The following is an 18,850-nucleotide window of genomic DNA, read 5'->3' as shown; positions in this document are numbered from 1 at the left end:
TTGTGATATTCAAGGTCCCTGACATCAATACTGAGAGAATGGCAGCCTTCTTAATTTTTCCCATTAAAACCAATCAAAGAAATCTGATTGGTTGGTTTTGGCTCCACCCACTTTTCTTAATTTTAATCCCAGTCCCCCAGTGACCAACTGTGCCAACTTTGAGGAGGCTGCCATTAACCGTCTAAGAGCGGCAGCAGTTTAAAATTTTCCTATTTAATTGAATGGCTGAAATTTGATTGGCTGTTGTAGACTCCGCCCACTTTTTGTAAATTTTGGCTGCAGTCACCCAGTGACCCACGGTGCCAAGTTTGGGAGCTCTGGCTTTATTACTGTGAGAATTACAGCTGTTTACATTTTCTCATTGAAGTCAATAGGGGAAAATCTGATTGGTTGTTTGCGGCTCCGCTCACTTTTTTGGGTCCCCAAAATAGGACAGAAAAGTCACAACACCCCATTCCCGAATAAGCTGAACGGTTTGACACCTCATTCATGGGTCTGCGACAAACTAATTATTCGATAAATTCCCCATTATAAGTCAATGGGGCAAATTTGGGGACCTCTCCTGCCCCGGGGGTAAAACTTATACCCTCGTGTGGGGTATCATCTGACACAGGTCGCAAACCTCTTCAAATGTGGTAAATTTAACGTTTCTACAAGATTCCCTCTCTGCGCTAGAATCCGTCAAAAGTTGGCCTCAATGTTAATCTATGGGACTTTTCGGGGTGGTTAATTGCCCCCGCAAGGGGCAATTAACCACCCACCCCTTAGAAAAGTCATACCACCCCATTCCCGATTAAGCCGCACGATTTGACACCTCATTCATGGGTCTAGGACAAACGGTGCGGGACTAGTTACGCGCCAAACTTTCATACGGAAGAAGAATAAAAATAAGTTTGCAAGATAACAGTAGTGATGCTTTGCTTCGCAAGCACCACTAAAAATAAGTTTGCAAGATAACAGTAGTGATGCTTTGCTTCGCAAGCACCACTAATAATAATAATAATAATTATAATAAAGGCCTGGACCATTACTGTTAAAGGCATGAAGCAATGCACCTGGCTAGAGAAAGGTACGGATATCTCAGTAAGAAAGCCTTACTGACATGACATTGGGGACTGCATTGTGTGTGTGAGCTTTCAATAAGGATAAATTATATCTTAGTTTGGATCAAGTACAAGGTACTGTTTTAATATTACATGGAAAAATAAAATAATTTTTAAAAAATTTGGATAAAATTGAGATGACCTTTCAGTAATTTGAAGCTTTCTGGATAATGGGTTTCCAGGTAAAGTATCCCATACCTGCCTAATCTCAAAAGGTACTGATATCCCAATAAGAAAGCCTTAAAAGAACAGACATGACATTTGGGCCTGCATTGTGTATATATTGAGTATATATCCAAATTATAGGCAGGTCTTAGGCATAATGAAGTTATAAAAGAGCCAGTTCACAGCAGGGAGTACTAAAAGATTATTTTGTTCCCCAAGGTCAAAGATCCTCAAACTGAAACTGTCCCTGGACAACAAGAACTAACGGTCGATTGCGCTTTCTGTTACTCTTGGATATCACCCTCTTTCCAAATATATTTCCACTGCATTATTGTCAAAGTTCCCAAAGATGTTTAATTATTTTCACATTGAAAAGGCAGTAAACTGAGCACCCCATAAACAGTTGTTTTTTCCACCTCTAAAAATGCAAGTGTCTTATTTTATTAAAGCAAATAAAACAAAACATATGCCTTGCTGAGGACTCCTGGCACATTACAGATGCTCTTTTCATTCTTCTGACACACGGAACAAATTCTTTCCTTACAAAATACCAGGAACTCGTGGGATATGCCACAAATTTCCTAATAGAGATCTATGCTGGAAGGAGGAATAAGATAAGAAGGGGTTTCCCCAGATCTAGAGAGGGTTTTGAATATGTTTTTTATGATTTTATAACCGGAAAACAGTGAGTCATAGACATAAATTTCCTCAAGTGACTCATTTGACATTTGTTTTATGTAATAGTACGATATAAACATTCCATCATTTACTGATATAACTGAACAAAGGTAAAATATATAAAGGCATTTTTACTATTGTGCAGGAACTAGCTTGTACAGGTATGGACCTGTTATCTTGAATGGTTGGTACTGGGTTTTTCGGATAAGAGGATCTTTCCGTAACTTGTGTTATGTTTTGGGTAGCTGAGGATGAGGAGAGTATAACAGTGTTTTATTAGCAGAGACTCATGCAGCCATTACACAACAGTAACTTCACTTTCACTTTTAAGCTACCAGGAAGTATGCACAGTATAAGTCTGGGCACAGTGACATCTACAGGCCATTTGTATAAACACCACAACTTGGATCACCATGCTGTAGTCTACAAAAAATTATTTAAACACGAAATAAACACAATAGGAATAGTTGACATTTAATAAGGATTAATTATATCTTAGTTAATTATTACAGAGAAAAAGGAAATATTTTTAAAAAATGAGAATTATTTGATTACAATGGAGTCTATGGGAGATGGCCGTCCTGTAAGAGCTTTCTGGTAACAGGTTTCCGAATAAGTAATCCCATACTTATATTAAAAACAAAATCTATTCCATATATGGGCTCTACCTGATACCTGTCTTAAGAAAGGTCCTCTTAGCAGGACCAAAACATTGACAAAAAATAATTTTTTTCTGAGTAATGAAGGGGAAGGGCAGGAAGGGGAGAGTGATGGAGGGAGGGAAAAGTGATAGAGGGGAGGGAGGCGAGAGCAGAAGGGGACCAAACCACCTGGAATAGGGGTAGGCAGAAGACTTTTGAACAGGTACTTGCCCAGCACACCCATATCTTTGCACCTCTTCTGCCTACCCCTAGTTCTAGCACTGCTTCAAAGTTTCACCTGGGCAATACACACCTTAATACAGTATATCTCCTTGGTGGAGCACAGAACTGCTCACTAGTCCTGAATGTCTTACACCATTGAGGATTACTATGATAGGATCCGAGTCTGACATTCATTAACCTCATTCATGGGGCTCTGTTTCCCTGACTTTACCAAGGAATGTTACCTTAAAGTGTAACCTCTTCTCCTTGGCGTACATCCACCCCAGGCCCTACAGAAGATCCAACTCCTGCTATGCTGGAGTCCATAAATACACTGAGCACATGTTCCCCTCCATTTTATACCAGGAACTGGTAACCAATGGGCCACTTAGACATATATACATTATATATACAGTATATATTTGTAAAAATTGGTGCTTAGTCTATGCTTCTTAAGAGAAACAACAAACTGCCTGGTGTGATTGTAGCCTTAACTTTCACCTGCCCACCGTATTAATTTGATTTGGCACATCATGCCCTTCTAACCACCTGTTCTGTCCTTGGTCTGCCTTCCTGTAAGGTGATATTTGCATACAAGGAATCATTTAATTCATTTAAGCACACACATAGACCTATATATATTTTGCGTAAACAATGAAATCAATTATATCTGAATTAAAGTGTCAGATTTATTAATGCCACGTAGCAAGATAAATTGAAAACGCTTTTTGTCCCCACTGTTGCCGAAACAAAACAGCTGGTTAGCATCATGATGATTTATATACACCTGAAAAAAAGTGACGTCAATGTTTCGGAGATGAATGGCTCGATCAAGATGAATTAGTTTTATTGTCTTCATTTATACACCGAAATGTCACAGTCTTGTTTATTCAGTCATAATGAGAAAAGTAACTACATGCCCTCTGTTGTATTCTACCTTTAATATGAGTTTACACTCCCTGATATTTGTACGGCAGTCAGTAAAAGCTGTCCACTAAGTTGACTAATGATAACTATAATAATCTGACTAAACATAGCGCTACACTAAAGAATAAAATATGGCTTGCTGCTAAGAAGAGAATTTTAGAATGTGAATAGAATGACAATGACAAGCATCTATTTGAAAATAAAATTTAAAGGAGCATTGCAACAAAGAAATACCTTTATGGATAGTTGAATCCTAATCCATAGACGGGGAGCCCCATTTTAATAAAGGTGTAATTTTAGTGGTACAGGTATGGGACCTGTTATCCAGAATGTTCTGGACGTGAGGTTTTCAGGATAACGGATCTTTCTATAAATTGGACCTTAAATCTATTAGAAAATCATGTAAACATTAAATAAACCCAATAGGCTGGGTTTGCCTCCAATAAGGATTGATTTTATCTTAGTTTGAATCCAGTACAAGGTACGGTTTTATTACTACAGAGAAAAAGGACATCGTTTTTAAAAATTTGGATTATTTCATTATAATGGAGTCTATGGGAGACGACCATTCCGTAATTTGGAACTTTCTGGATAACGGGTTTCCCATACCTATATTTTAGAGCATTTTGAAACCACAATTAATTTCTCAAAAACCATGAATGCCATGAAAAAGTAGGAACCTAAAAAAAAAGCTTTTTTAGATAATTACTAGCAAAAAATCCAAAAAACTCTAAAAGTCAAATGGCTAAAAAATAAAGTCCAATAGGATCAGCGCAGTTCCCATTGACTTCTATGGGACCTTGACTGCATTTACTTGTTTTGTATTTTGAGGCGGCCAAGTCAATGCTGCCCCCCTCAGCTTAAACTTTCACGTTGGAGCAGGTGGGCTGCATCGCTAGTTTAGAGAGTGCAATCGGGCTCTCTACGCAACAAGAGCTGAAATTCTGATTTAAAAATCGATATTTTGTCTCTTTAAGTTACCAGGAGAGGACTATTGCTAACCCTTGTAACTTACGGGCTGCTTCAGCTTGAGATGAGCTTCTCAACTGCGCTCATTGACACAGTGGCCCTGTATATGAAAAACTAGTACACTTCACATGAATACAAATGTTGACTTGGTAGTAGAAACACATTTTATATATATATATATATATATATATATATATATATATATATATATATATATATATATATATATATATATATATATATATATATATATACACACATATATATATATATATATATAGCAAAAACATACCACACTCAACAGGCTCAGTTAGAGTAACTGACTATGATGTGATCGAAACATTGGACTTTTGTTTTTATATTAAAATCAGTTACTCTAACTGAGCCTGTTGAGTGCAGTAGGTTTTCGCTATTCTATACACAACTGCACCCAGGCATGCTGTGTTTTTGTTTGGCGAGTGTTCCTCCTTGTTATATATATATATATATATATATATATAGCTACACATGCACATATGAATATATTGCTTTTTCACTGAAATCCTGGTGTTGCTGGTCATTTTTGTACTACTATATATATATATATATATATATATATATATATATATATATATATATATATATATATATATATATATATATATAATCAATAGGATAGAGCCGCACTCCAAAAGGTTTTGTGAATCAATCCTTGAAAAAGGCCCCAAGAGGGGCCGAAACATTGGACACCGATGCTAATAAATATCATTTGATTGACAAAACCTTTTGGAGTGCGACTTTATCCTATTGATTAAGTATTAATATATTTTGGGCCTGCACCCACGCTTATACTCCAAATCCAGATTAGAGTGCGGCTGCTTTGTTACCAGATTATATATATATATATATATTGTGGGGGTTCACTCGCTGGTAGGCTGCAAAAGAGGTGACTTCACACACCAGGAACGGTTTAAGGGCTTCCTGCCCGCGTTTATTTTCCAGTGGCAGCAGAAGTTTCCCCTCGCAGGGGGAAGGTAACCGAAAAACCAGCAGTTTAACAGAAATATCCAGCCTCCTGGCTAACACAAAATAAATGCTTTGCTTTCTCTCTTGAAGCTGAGCAATACCAGCAGTTTGTCTCACACACATTCAGCACTGCTGCTCAGCATCAGGTGTACTAAATAGGCCTAGGGCCTATTGAAAACCTGGCCTACGGATTTGGGAATCCGCCCCACCCTACTCTTGCGGGTTCCCAGTAAGACCAGTCCCGGATCATCAATTACAAAAACCTTGCAGAGAGACATAGTGTTTTCTCTGCTAAGAGCACTACTGGTCTCACCTCAGTAACAATATCTGAGAATCCGTGGCCCAACATACATTCCATCAATCACTTTTCCCCAGGAAACTGGGGACCGGGGACCTTTTTGTCACCATACCACAATATATATATATATATATAGTAAATATTTGTGTATCTGTGTGTGTAGTTAGTGTGGTTAGTAGTGACTGATACACCCTACTGCTTGAAGTAAAGTCATTGCTCAAGGATTGTTCCGAATGTAATGTGTTGTAGCACTGTGTATAGGAGGGTCCAGGCTATGTAGCTGCAAATTGTGCACACACATATACCTACTGTTTTAACCAGGGCCGGGCTAAGGTATTTTGGCACCCTGGGCAAGGGCAATTAGTGTCCCCCACCCGGTCCTGCATTATCATTTCCCACCTTACCATTCATATTGTCCCCTGTACATGTGCCAGCACCTATCATATTGCCTCCATTTGTACCTATGCCAACGGCAGTCAATCCCTCAGATTGCCCCTAATCTGTACCTGTACCAGCATAAGACAAAACATCAATCATATTGTTACCCCCAATCTGTACCCATGCCAGTGGCAGCCAAAAAAATCCTTTATATTGCCCCTAATTTGTACCTGTGCCAGCAGCAGGAGCCAAAACTCCATCATATTGCCCCAAACATCTGTGTACCTGTGCCAGCAGCCACCATATTTCCTCATATACCTGAGCCAGCAGCAGCCAATCCTTCATAATGCCCCCAATCTGTACCTGTGCCAGCAGCAGCCAAAAATCCATCATATTGCCCCATATCATCTGTTTATCTGTGCAAGCAGCAGCCAAGAGGGAGGTGGGGAGTGCTTCTGCCCGCAGTATGAATCATGGGCAAGAGGGGTTGGAATAGAGGGTTTATAAAATTGAGAAACTATTAAGGGCCAAGCAAACCAGGGTTTAGAAAAAAAATCCCCTTAAAAGTGCGCCCCCCACATGATTGTGCCCTAGGCAGGTGCCTTCTTTGCCAACCCCTAGTTCCGGCCCTGGTTTTAAAACACCATTACCTCACGTCTTTGCTTCTATTTTGTTGTTCATACATTATATAGGTACATCGCTCACTGTGTGGCACCCCTCCTGAACATCAGGTAGAAACTCTTTAAACCTGTATTGTACACCTGCAAGAAAAGCTTTGTGTATCATCTTCTGAGGTCCCTTTATTACACATATTTGAGCACTATAATGGACTTGAAAATATTTATTTTTTTAATTCATAACCAAAGACCATAAATAAACCTATAAAGCCCACCTAATTATGGCCTACCTTGTTATAATGAATGTAGCTGAGCCATCATCTTGTGAGAAAAGCACAAAGAGCAAAAGAAAATGATCGCTTTCAGTACACAAGTTCATGTATTTCCAAAAGCCTAGTTGTGTGTTTAATTCCTTGCTCTGTTCTGAGCCGATAAATGCTTTGTAAAGATTATTTTCTTACAGTACAAAAACAATAAAGTGCTAAATACAAACAGATAATTCAGCAAATGCATAATGAAGAAATTAATAATCACAAAGGAATTGAAATAATCAGCACACGAAGCACTGGCTTTGAAGAAATGTACAATGGTTTCCATGTCACTGTTTTCTCATGAAAGTTTTGAATGAAGCACAAGCCGGGATAAAAAATTCAGACAAGGGGTAGGCGGAAGGCTTTTCAAGAGGTACCTGCCCAGCGTTCCCCAATCGTTGTGCCCAAGGCAGGTGTCTCTTTTGCATACCCCTAGTTCCAGCCCTGTACATGACTTCTAATCTAATACTACATCTGATCCAATAAGTAGCAAGAATTAGAAAAACAAAATATAGCAAAACTGACAAATTTCCCTTAGTACAGGTATGGGACACCCAGAATGGTTGGGACCTGGGGGTTTCCAGAAAACGGATCTTTCCATAATTTGGATCTTCATACCTTAAATCTACTAGAAAACATTAAATCTACTAGAAAACATGTAAACATTAAATAAGACAAATAGGCTGGTTTTGCTTCCAAAAAGGATTAATTATATCTTCGTTGGGATCAAGTACCGTTTTGTTATTATAGAGAAAAAGGAAATCATTTTTAAAAATTTGGATTGTTTAGATACAATAAAGTCTATAGGAGACAGCCTTTCCATAATTCGTAGCGTTGGATAACAGGTTTCCGGATAACGGATCCCATACCTGTACTTATTCCCAAAAACAAATGTCTTATTTATCCAGCATTCCTTTACTTGGCTGCACATTTCTCTCCCCCCACATACACACAACATTTGAAAGATTGAGATTGGCAGCAATTTAAACTGAAAATTATGTTAATATTTAACACTTTTTGGCCATTTAAACCCACAGATGACCACGCATTGTTTTACTAAGCCAAAGAATGTTCAGGACTGCTGAATGTCTATTAGCTCTGATATTTAATAACCATTTAAAGATGTGAGGATAGGTTGGTTTACATAAAATTAAGTCATTCTATACTAGATCAGTCCGCGGTTCTTTTGTTGGTCGACATTGTTTGATCTTTATTAGATGGCTTTTGCTATTTTAAAATGCAGCAGTAAGATTGTAATGAACTCCCTTTCTGTTTGGTAAGGGATAGATTGTCCACCTAAAATGATTCTTTTTTTAATGGAATTGGCAATGCAAGAAGGGTGGTTATTTGCTTGCCAGTTTCAGAGCAAAAGATTTGTATTTTGGGGTAATTCCAATTCAGCTAACAAATGAAACAACTCCCAAACCTCTCAATTTGCTTTATCCTCCAATATAACTTTAGCCGGCATGTGACCTTTATTTTACCATGCAGTACAGCCATGGGATCAATGGTACCTTCTGTATTATTTTGTGACATCTAGTTCCCATTAATGTCACATGAATATTAACTACTTTTCCTCAAACCACTCATGTATAAAAACCAACCTAATTTTGTTCTGCCAGAGGTACAGTAGTTTGTACTTTGTAAGCGATAACATTTTTACAACTTGGTAATACAGGTATGGGACCAATTATCCAGAATGCTCAGGACCTGGGGCTTTCCAGATAATGGAACTTTCAGTTATTTGGATCTTCACACCTCAAGCTTACTAGAAAATCATGGAAACATAAAATAAACCCAAAAGGCTGGTTCTGATTTCAATAAGGATTAATTGTATATTAGTTTGAATCATGTACAAGCTTCTGTTTTATTATTACTTAGATAAAATGGAGTCTATGGGAGATTACCTTTGTGTAATTCTGAGCTTTCTGGAAAATGGGTTTACGGATAACGGATCCCATACCTGTAGGTGATCCCCCTATTCTGGAGGTCTAGTTCTCATTCTTTGTTGTGTGGTCACAGTACTTCTGAATGTCAGGCATTTGAATTGTGAAGCTGTTGATCTAGTATAGTTTAGCCAACACCATGTTTTATTAGATGTGTTACTTCTACCAGTATTGGTTCTTCAGATCAGAAAAAAGGGTGTAAAATCCAGGAAAATGTATTAATACGAATTAAGAGCATAATGTAGGGAATTGTATGTTTTTCGCCTAAAGTGGTCCTTAGTCAGCCCTGGGTGAAAGACCATTTCCTGATCTGGTTTATTGCTTGCTCAGTAGGTGGCAGTGTTTAAAACACATGTGCTCAGGGCTCTCTCTTCCTGGATTCCACCTTGCAGGGAGGTGGGTACAGGACTGGGTCTAAACTGGTGACAGGCCCTGGTTAGGGACAGTTCTATTTAGTGTCAGATGTTTTGTAATAGTCTCTCTAGGAGTGAAAGTTAGTGGCAGTGTATTTAGTGAGCAGCTTTCTGGCTCCAGCAAAGAGAGTAGTTGAGGTTAGCACCCTTGCGGGGATCAAGCCGCCAGACAGGGACAAAAGTGGGTGATATTAGGAGCAGGGACAGTGTCAAGACCCCTAGTACTGGGGAAAATTCACCAACACAGGTTGCACAACCCCCCCCCCCCAAGAGGGACCTACTTGCAATATTTCAACATGTGAAAGTTTTCAGTGGTTTGCCTAAAGCTCCCCATAGACGCGACGATTCTTCTTGCCGAACGGCCGATTTTAGCAAAGTCTGTCAGGAAATTTTGAGGGCAGGTTAAAAAATCTTTGTTGGTCCCAGTGCAATCTATCTATGTTTGCAGGGCCAAGCAGGCAGCTCCCCTTTGTTTTCCTGGCAAATTGGTCTTTTTAGTTGATGGACAATTCGTACAATTGTTCGGAGAAAATCGTGGTCTCACGATGAGGATCTCAACATCTATGGCCAGCTTTAAATGTACCTGAAGACCAAGATTTACTGCCATGGTTCAGTAAATAAGTTGTTTAAAGCATCCCACTGGACTGCGGTTATGTTCAACCTGGTTGGTCTGTGCACCATGAGCAGGGCCGGAACTAGCGGTAGGCAGAAGAGGCACGTGCCTAGGGCGCAAAGCTTTGGGGGCGCCAGGCATGTACCTCATGTGCAGCCTACCCCTAGTCCAGCAAGTGTTTCTTAAGTCAATGCATGGCATCGGCCGCAGTTAAGTATGCATACTCGCAGTAGTGCTTGCCCGCGGTTGCACGTGACCACACACACGCCCGCTGGAGGCTGGAGTGACTGGATGTCTAACATAATAGCCAGAACACTACTTCTTGCTTTGCAACTCTCTTGGTTACCAGGCAGTAACCAATCAGTGACTTGAGGGAGGGGGGCATATGGGTCATGTCTGTTTGTGTTTGAATCTGAGCTGCATGCAAAGGATCAATTGCAAACTCAATGAACAGTTATGTCCCATGTGGCCCCCCTTCAAGTCGCTGACTAACGAGAGAGCTGAAAAGCAGGAAGTAGTGTTGTGGCTATTATCAGGGCCGGACTGGGAGAAAAAAGCAGCCCTGGCAAAAAAATCAAAGCAGCCCACTTCAGGTATGAGATTGGTTATCTGGAAAACCATTATCCAGAAAGCTTCAAATTACGGAAATGCCATCTCCCATAGACTCCATTATAATCAAACAATCCAAATGTTTAAAATTGATTTCATTTTCTCTGTAATAATAAAACAGTAGCTTGTACTTGATCCAAACTAAGATATAATTAGTCTTTTTTGGGAGCAAAATCAAATTATTGTTTATTTAATGTTTACATGATTTTCTAGTAGACTTAAAATACGAATATCCAAGATCAATTAGCCGGAAAACCCCAGGTCTCGAGCATTCTGGATAACAGATCCCATACCTGTATACATGTGCGACATTGACAACCAAGCTCCCCCACCCACACAAGCTAAAAATAAAACATTGGTGGTCAGGACCCCCCAATAAAATTAGGGGAAGAAAAGGTGGTCAGGACCTACGATAAAAAGTAAAAATAAATATTGGGACAGCAGGCTGTGCAGAGAGGCCCGTGTTCAGGGCTGGTCTTACCAACTGCGGGCCCAATTTGAACCATTTTGGCGGGGCCCCCTAAATTGAGTTTTTTCATCTGGCACAGGGTTCCAGGGCTGGGGTGATGAAAAGTGACTGCCTTTCCTTTTGTCCCATGATAATTACTCACTATATTTCACTTATTTATTTCTATAGAGTTCAACTGCATACATAACACAGGAATTAAATTTTCACAATATATGTGAACTACCCTCAAACCTTCCTGTTGTATGTTAAATAGTACATGGGGAATACCTATGTTGGCATGGTCTTCTTATATCTCTCTGTAGAGACTATTAGCTCAGGGGTATGTTCCTGCCGAATTGTGCTTAGTACAGGGGAATACCTATGCTGCCATAGTTTTATGGGATCTCTCTGTACAGACTATGAGCAAACTTAGGGACTGTTCCTGCTGAATTGTGCTTAGTACAGGGAATACCTATGCTGCCATAGTTTTATGGGATCTCTCTGTACAGACGACTATGAGCAAACTTAGGGACTGTTCCTGCTGAATTGTGCTGTGACTGACCATGCCCAGTATGGAAGAAATCTTGAATATAGATAACTAAACTTTTTTTTTTAAAAAAAAGACACTGAAGAAATGTAATTTATAAAACCCAAAAGACACGATTGCAATTCCATGTATAATACCTTAGAATTAAAAGCAGGATGAACACAGTGATAATTCTGTGAATAAATACCCCCCAGAAATGGCACAAATGCAATTTTTGCTAACAAAGAAAGGGTTAAAAATCACAAGGCAGTGTAATAAAAATGATTTGTATCCTTACTTGCCCAGCATTCTTTCTGCGTCTGGGGGGGTGGGGGGGTGGGGGGGAAGAGGATGAATCTGCAGCACCAGCGTCTGCCATCCATCCTGCCTGTCAGCTGAATACTGGACAACACAGACGTACACTGGCGCCTTTTCCCCTGCCTGCGATTGGCTGCCATCTGTCCTATAGCTGAGAGCACACATAGGGGATGTAAGGTACGCTCTTTCTTCCAGTCCCACCTCTCCGCCGCATACTTGTTGAAACCCCACCCCCCTCAGTCTGCTAAAGCTAAACACTGTCGGGACAGAAAAAAAGAAAAAATACACGGCCCTTGCGTGGCTTCAGACTGAAGATAGTGATCTGTTTGGATCACTGTTACTGCGCGCACACGGGATCGGATCGTTCAGTGTGGGAGGAAGTAAGCTCCTTGATTTACAATGGCGCGGCGCACACTGCCCATGCGGCCCATTACACTGCACAGGCAGCGGCCCTACGGGCATTTGCCCGAATTCGCAGATGGCCAGTCCGGGCCTGGCTATTATGTTACACATCCAGTCACTCCAGCCTTTATACATTACATTTTTGGCTAACTAACTATATTAGAAACCTTTTTTTTATTTTGCACAGTCTATCTATTTACCCAGTTTTTATTTTTACACCCAATGGTTTCCGGGATACACTGGCAGCAAGACACACTACTTAAACACCATTCTCGGGTCCATTTTAGAGTGTGCTACACATTATGATTATATTTATAAACTGGTGGGACCACAAAAACCAGTGAAGAATGCAGGAAAACTTAAAATCAGGGGATGTAAAATTGAGGTTTCACTATAGTGCTTCTAGGAATAAAAGAAATCTTTATGTCAATATTTATAAACTTCTTCCAGTCCTCTCTGATTTAATACTGAATTAAAAGCATTCCCTTATTCCTGCCATTATGAAGTGATGTAATATCCATTTATTCTGAAATCTAATTTAAATTTGTTATCACGCACCCATTTTCCTTAATAGGGAACTGCATTTTTATTCACTTGCATACACTCAGAAGAGTCATCTGTTATTACACTCTTGCCAGAAATCCTAATTTAGTTGTTTGCATATTTCAAATACGTAAAGGCTCATTTACAAATGGAAGTGAAGTGTACAAAGGGTAAATTTTGGAATCAACTTTCAGCGTTTTTTAACCATAGTTCTAGCCATGCCTGCCAATTGTGCACAATGCAACAAAACAGATGTAATTGCACCTTGTTTTGACATAAATCAGGTGCAGATTTTGTTTTAACAGTGGGGTCTGAGTCACTTTCCACTCACATTTAAAGGGGTGGTTCACCTTTAAGTAAACATTTATTATTATTAAAAATAAACTTTTCTATTGGACTTATTTTTTTTTATAGTTTTAAATGATTTTCTTTTGCTTCTGTCTCTTTCCAGCTTTGAAATGGGGGTCACTGACCCCATCTAAAAAAAACAAATGCTTTGTAAGGCTACAAATGTATAGTTATTGCTACGTTTTATTACTCATCTTTCTATTCAGGCCTCTCCTATTCATATTCCAGTCTCTTATTCAATTCAATGCATGGTTGCTACGATAATTTGAAACCTAGCAACCAGATTGCTGATATTGCAAACTGGAGAGCTGCTGAATAATAAGCTAAATAACTCAAAAACCAAAAAAAAAAAAATCTATTGCAAATTGTCTTTTAATTGTACAGCCTTGAAAATACACCCTATGGTGTCCACCCTGTGCTTGAATCTGTGCATTTGCCTTTAGAGTCTGACACAAACACAGGAATTAACAAAATACACAAAAAAAAAAAAACACTGGACGATGCAGTAAAAAATCTGCAAAACCTTCAAAAATTCACATTTCTCTGACAATTACTAGCATAACAAAGAAAGCCTCTAAAAGTCGAATTAATTAAAAAAAAGGTTCAGGATCAGTGCAGCACCCAATGACTTCCATGGGACCTCAACAGCTTTTATTTGGAACAGTTTTTTGTAGTTTTTACACTTAATAAATCTCCAAGGTTTTGAGTTTTAGTGAAATAAAAAAAACTTTTTAAAGAAAAAGAATGATTCATGAAAAAGAGTAGAAATCTGAATGTTCTAAAATTGGCCCGAGTAGAACTTTTCTCTATAATATACTGTATATTGACGCACTTAAAAAAATATATACAGTACCTGTTATCCAGAATGCTCAATAAACTCTATAGCCTGGTTTTGCTTCCAATAAGGATTAATTATATTTTAAGGTGGCCATACACGGGCAGATTAAAGCGGCCGATATCGGTCCTTTAGACCGATTCGGCAGCTTATCTGCCCATGTGTGGGGGCTTCCAACGGGTCCTCCCGATCGATATCAGGCCAAAAATCGGGCAGATATCGATCGGTCAAGTTTGATGTTTTGTACGATCCAGGACTGCTTCGGCTAGTTGATGCGGTCCTGCGACCCGTCAGAGCTCATTCGTAGTATTGTAATCCGATCGTTTGGCCCCAGGGCCGAATGTTCGGATTCATCCGATATCGTTACAAGACGAAACAGCACCACCTTTTTTTAAAATTAAAATGCCTTCATTGGAACCCTTTTAGGGCATTACAGCAACGTTTCGGTTCACACCTGACCCTTTGTCAAGCGACCTTGCCAAACGAGCGGATCTTATAGTGTATGGTCACCTTTAGTTGGGATCAAGTACAAGACACTGTTGTATTATTACAAAGAAAAAGGACATCATTTTGAAAAATGTTGATTATTTCATTATAATGGAGTCTATGGGAGACAGCTATTCCATTATTCAGAGCTTTCTGGATAATGGGTTTCCAGATAATGGATCCAGATAATGGATCTGTACCTGTGAATTTTTACAGATGCTTTACCATTTGAAGCATGAAACTTATAAAACCTTTCTAAGTCTCAGCAACGTTCTCTGCATTCCAGTCTCCATTGGGTGTCTGGAATATGTCAGCCAGGCTGCATGTTGTACAGTATATGATTTTAGAGCACTTTTGGATGTTTTTGACAAGTAATAAGCAATATTATGGTATAATTATTCTGGAATCTGCAAAAAGAATTTTTGCAGGGCATTCATTACAATAATTAGGTTGAGTTATGTATCACTGGCTAGATGCAAACTTCTACTGTCTAAATTTAGAATTGTGACTCATGCCTAAAGAAACACAACGTGAAATTTAGTTAAAAAAAACATTGTCTGAATATGTTCAGGTATGGGACCTGTTATCCAGAATGCTCGGGACCTGGTTTTTTCCGGATAACCATTCTTTCTGTAATTTATATCTTCATACATTTAGGGGGGTATTTACTAAAATCCAAATGTATCCCATTATTTCGATAAAAATTCTTGACCAAACTCCCATGCCCTATTTAAAAACTTGAAACTTGAATAAGTCGGATCCGGAAAAAAAATAATAAAACTGAGCAGAAACCAGAATAGTATGTTTTCTTTCAGACTTGCTTCCCGGATCACTTGTTTTTTTTTTCGAAAAACCCAGATTATCTGGCTAAACCCATCGCAAACCACCATATCTTCAAATTGTGACAGGTACATCTGCCATTGACTTATACATGGCTTCAACAGGTTTGAGATGGTGGATTTTGGATTCAGGCTTTTTGCAGCATCCGGGTATGGAAAATCTAAAAAAAATTGAATTTCTTTTTCCAAGAAAAATTCTAGTTTTTGGCCGAAGAAGTCCGACCAGATGAAGTCAAGTTTAGTAAATAACACCCTAAGTCTACTACAACGTCATGTAAATGTTAAATAAATGCAATAGGCAATTTCAGCGAAAAAGGAATTTTTTTTTGGATTATTTAAGTAGAATGGAGTCTACGGGAGACTGCCTTCCATACTTCAGAGCTTTCTGAATAACGGGTTTCCAGATTATGGGTCCCATTTTTGCCATACCTGATCATTTCTACCCTTACTAGAAAACTCTTTCTAAGAAATATCACCCTAATCAAAACGCATATTCTTTTGTCTGAATTATTATTAATTACATTTATACTTTTTATATATATGCCCTTTAGGGTTCAAGCACACGGGCAGTTTCGTGGAGATTAAGTCGTCTGCGGTAGAAGAAGGCAGTACGGGGAGATTGTCGCCCCGCAGAAGAGGAGATTAGTCGCCAGGCGACTAAAACTCCCAGAATCTGCCGTGTGCTTAACTTTTCTCCCAAATAAAAATATTAACTCGGCCACCTGTTCAACATAAATGCGGTAATCCATTCAATAACGCATTCAGTTCCGGTGAGCGCCCCCATCTGTGTCATATCGGCGGATGTAACATCACAGTGCACCGTGCATACGCGTGACATCACTTCCACCACAACCCTTAAGTCATCATCACTGACAGCAAATCATCCTCGACTTGTTTTGGCCTGGAATGCCTTTGGCATGGGACATAGTACAAGAAATCAAGCAGGACTGAGGTCACCCAAATGTTAACATCATATAAACTTAAATCACAACACACAAAGATAGCCCTGCCAAGGAGAATCTTGTGATCAAGGCAAAGCCCTCTTGTACCAGAGCTCACTGCAAATTAGATCTTGCATATAAATCAGAACATATATAGTTGCATACACATGCAATTGCCTATTTGACAGGTGCGGTGCAGTTCCCGTAGTAGAGCGATACAATAGTAAATGAGGCCAGGGGATTTCAAAGTCAAACTGGAAACTTTTTAGAATTTAGTTTCTAAAAATAATTCAATTATAAGTCAATGAATTCTACTTAATACAGGTATGCTTGGCACCTGGGGGTTTTTCTGCATAACAAATCTTTCTACAATTTGGCTCTTCATACCTTAAAGGGGTGGTTCACCTTTTAGGTAACTTTTATCATGTTATAGAACGGCCAATTCTAAGCAACTTTTCAATTGGTTTTCATTATTTATTTTTTAAAGCTTTATAGTTACTTGCCTTTTTCTTCTGACTCTTTGGAGCTTTCGAATGGGCGTCCCTTCTAAAAAAACAAATGCTCTGTAAGGCTACAAATGTATTGTTATTGCTTTTTTATTACTGATCCTTCTATTCAGGGCCTCTCCTATTCATATTCCAGTCTCTTATTCAAATCAATGCATGGTTGCTAGGGTAATATGGATCCTAGTTACCAGATTGGTTAATATGCAAATTTAAGAGCTGCTAAATAACTCAAAAACCTTCAATAATAAAAAATTAAATATTTGCAAATTGTCTCAGAATATCACTCTCTACATCATACTAAAAGTTATCTCAAAGGTGAACGACCCCTTTAAGTCTACTATAAAATCATGTAAAGATTAAATTTACCCAATAGGCTGGTTTTGCCTCCAATAAGGATTAATTATATCTTAGTTGGGATCAAGTACAAGCTACTGTTTTATTATTATAAAAGAAAAGGTAATCACTTTTAATAATTTGGATAAAATGGAGTCTATGGGTGATAACGGTTTTCCAGATAGCAGGTTTCCGGATAACAGATCCCATACCTTTTGCTAAGAGTTACTTCTAAGATTAGTTTTTTTTCCCTTTATAAATTAAAGTCTGAAAAAACGGTATATCAGTAACTGTCTGGTTTTATGCCAGATAGCTGTCACAAATATTGGAAAGCCCCTACACGTTTCCCTTTTGCTCATTCCTCATTATAAACAGGACTAGCTGCAAGGGAAAAAAGCCCCCATTAAAATTACACCCCCAGACAGCCCTCACAGTAGCCTTAGGATAATGAATATTCATCTCTGAAATGAACTGCGCATTTCATCTCTATCTGATTCTATTTTCCACTTATTATTTTGTTAAATATTTTTAATCTCACGTGGAAAAGGGCTAACAAAGAACCATTCATATGTATAAATGACTAAGCAGTTGTTGCTAAATAGACAATAGAATTTTGTAAGCGAAAGGGGAGCAATTAAGTTTGTGACTCATCATACTTACAGAAGTGCAGACGTCATGCCACATGCCAAGTACACGCTAACTGCCATCTGCATCCTTTCCACTCACAGTGGGGGGTTGACCAATTTCATCTGAAATATTGAGAAACGTTATTTTTAATGATTTTAATATCGAAGAGGCTTAACATTTCTAAAATGTAGATCTTTGTTTTATCAGTCATAAGGCATTTCACTATGTCAAGAATGATTATGAACATGAGGAAATTCTTCCTATCCTATTCCTACTCTGCATTCTTCATAGGAACTAGGGTTGCCATCATTTCTGCAAAAAAATACCGGCCTTCCTATATATTTATCTTTTTTTCCCTATTAATAACATTGGGATCAACCAGCATTTTTACCGACCAGGCCAGTAAAATACCAGCCAGGTGGCAACCCTAATAAGAATGTATCTAATAGCTAATGTGCTGTCTCTACCACTATCACAAATAATAGAAATAAAGCTAATTTAACGAATGCATTGGTGGTCTGATACAGGTATGGGATCCGTTATCCATAAACGCATTATCCAGAATTACAGAAAGGCCATCTCCCATGGACTCCAATTTATTCAAATAATCCAAATTTGTGCGAAGTAACAAAATATTCCAAAATTGCGCAAAGTTGCGTCCAGGTCCCTGAGCAATGGCGAATTTTGCCTAGTGTTACTTCGGCAATCAAAGCGAAGATTCGCTAGCATTGCCTAATTTGCATAAGGCGAGAAATATAAAGTTACATGGCCGTATATGTTGCAGCAAATACATTACAAGTCCA

At 38.8% G+C, this 18,850-nt stretch overlaps 1 protein-coding gene across 1 annotated transcript in view; it reads right to left on the bottom strand.

Moving 5' to 3' along the window:
• Window positions 1-18,187, bottom strand: part of slc25a48.L (solute carrier family 25 member 48 L homeolog) — a 91,761-nt gene extending 73,574 nt beyond the window's left edge. Inside the window, exon 1 of the mRNA XM_018252021.2 lies at window positions 18,081-18,187. Coding sequence (XP_018107510.1) covers window positions 18,081-18,133 — 53 coding nt within the window. The 5' untranslated portion in view covers window positions 18,134-18,187. The remainder of the gene's footprint in view (window positions 1-18,080) is intronic.
• Window positions 18,188-18,850: the final 663 nt, after the last annotated feature.

This window comes from Xenopus laevis, chromosome 3L (genome assembly GCF_017654675.1).
Source record: "Xenopus laevis strain J_2021 chromosome 3L, Xenopus_laevis_v10.1, whole genome shotgun sequence".
Classification (NCBI taxonomy): domain Eukaryota; kingdom Metazoa; phylum Chordata; class Amphibia; order Anura; family Pipidae; genus Xenopus; species Xenopus laevis.
This window is presented reverse-complemented; position numbering and strand designations above follow the sequence as displayed.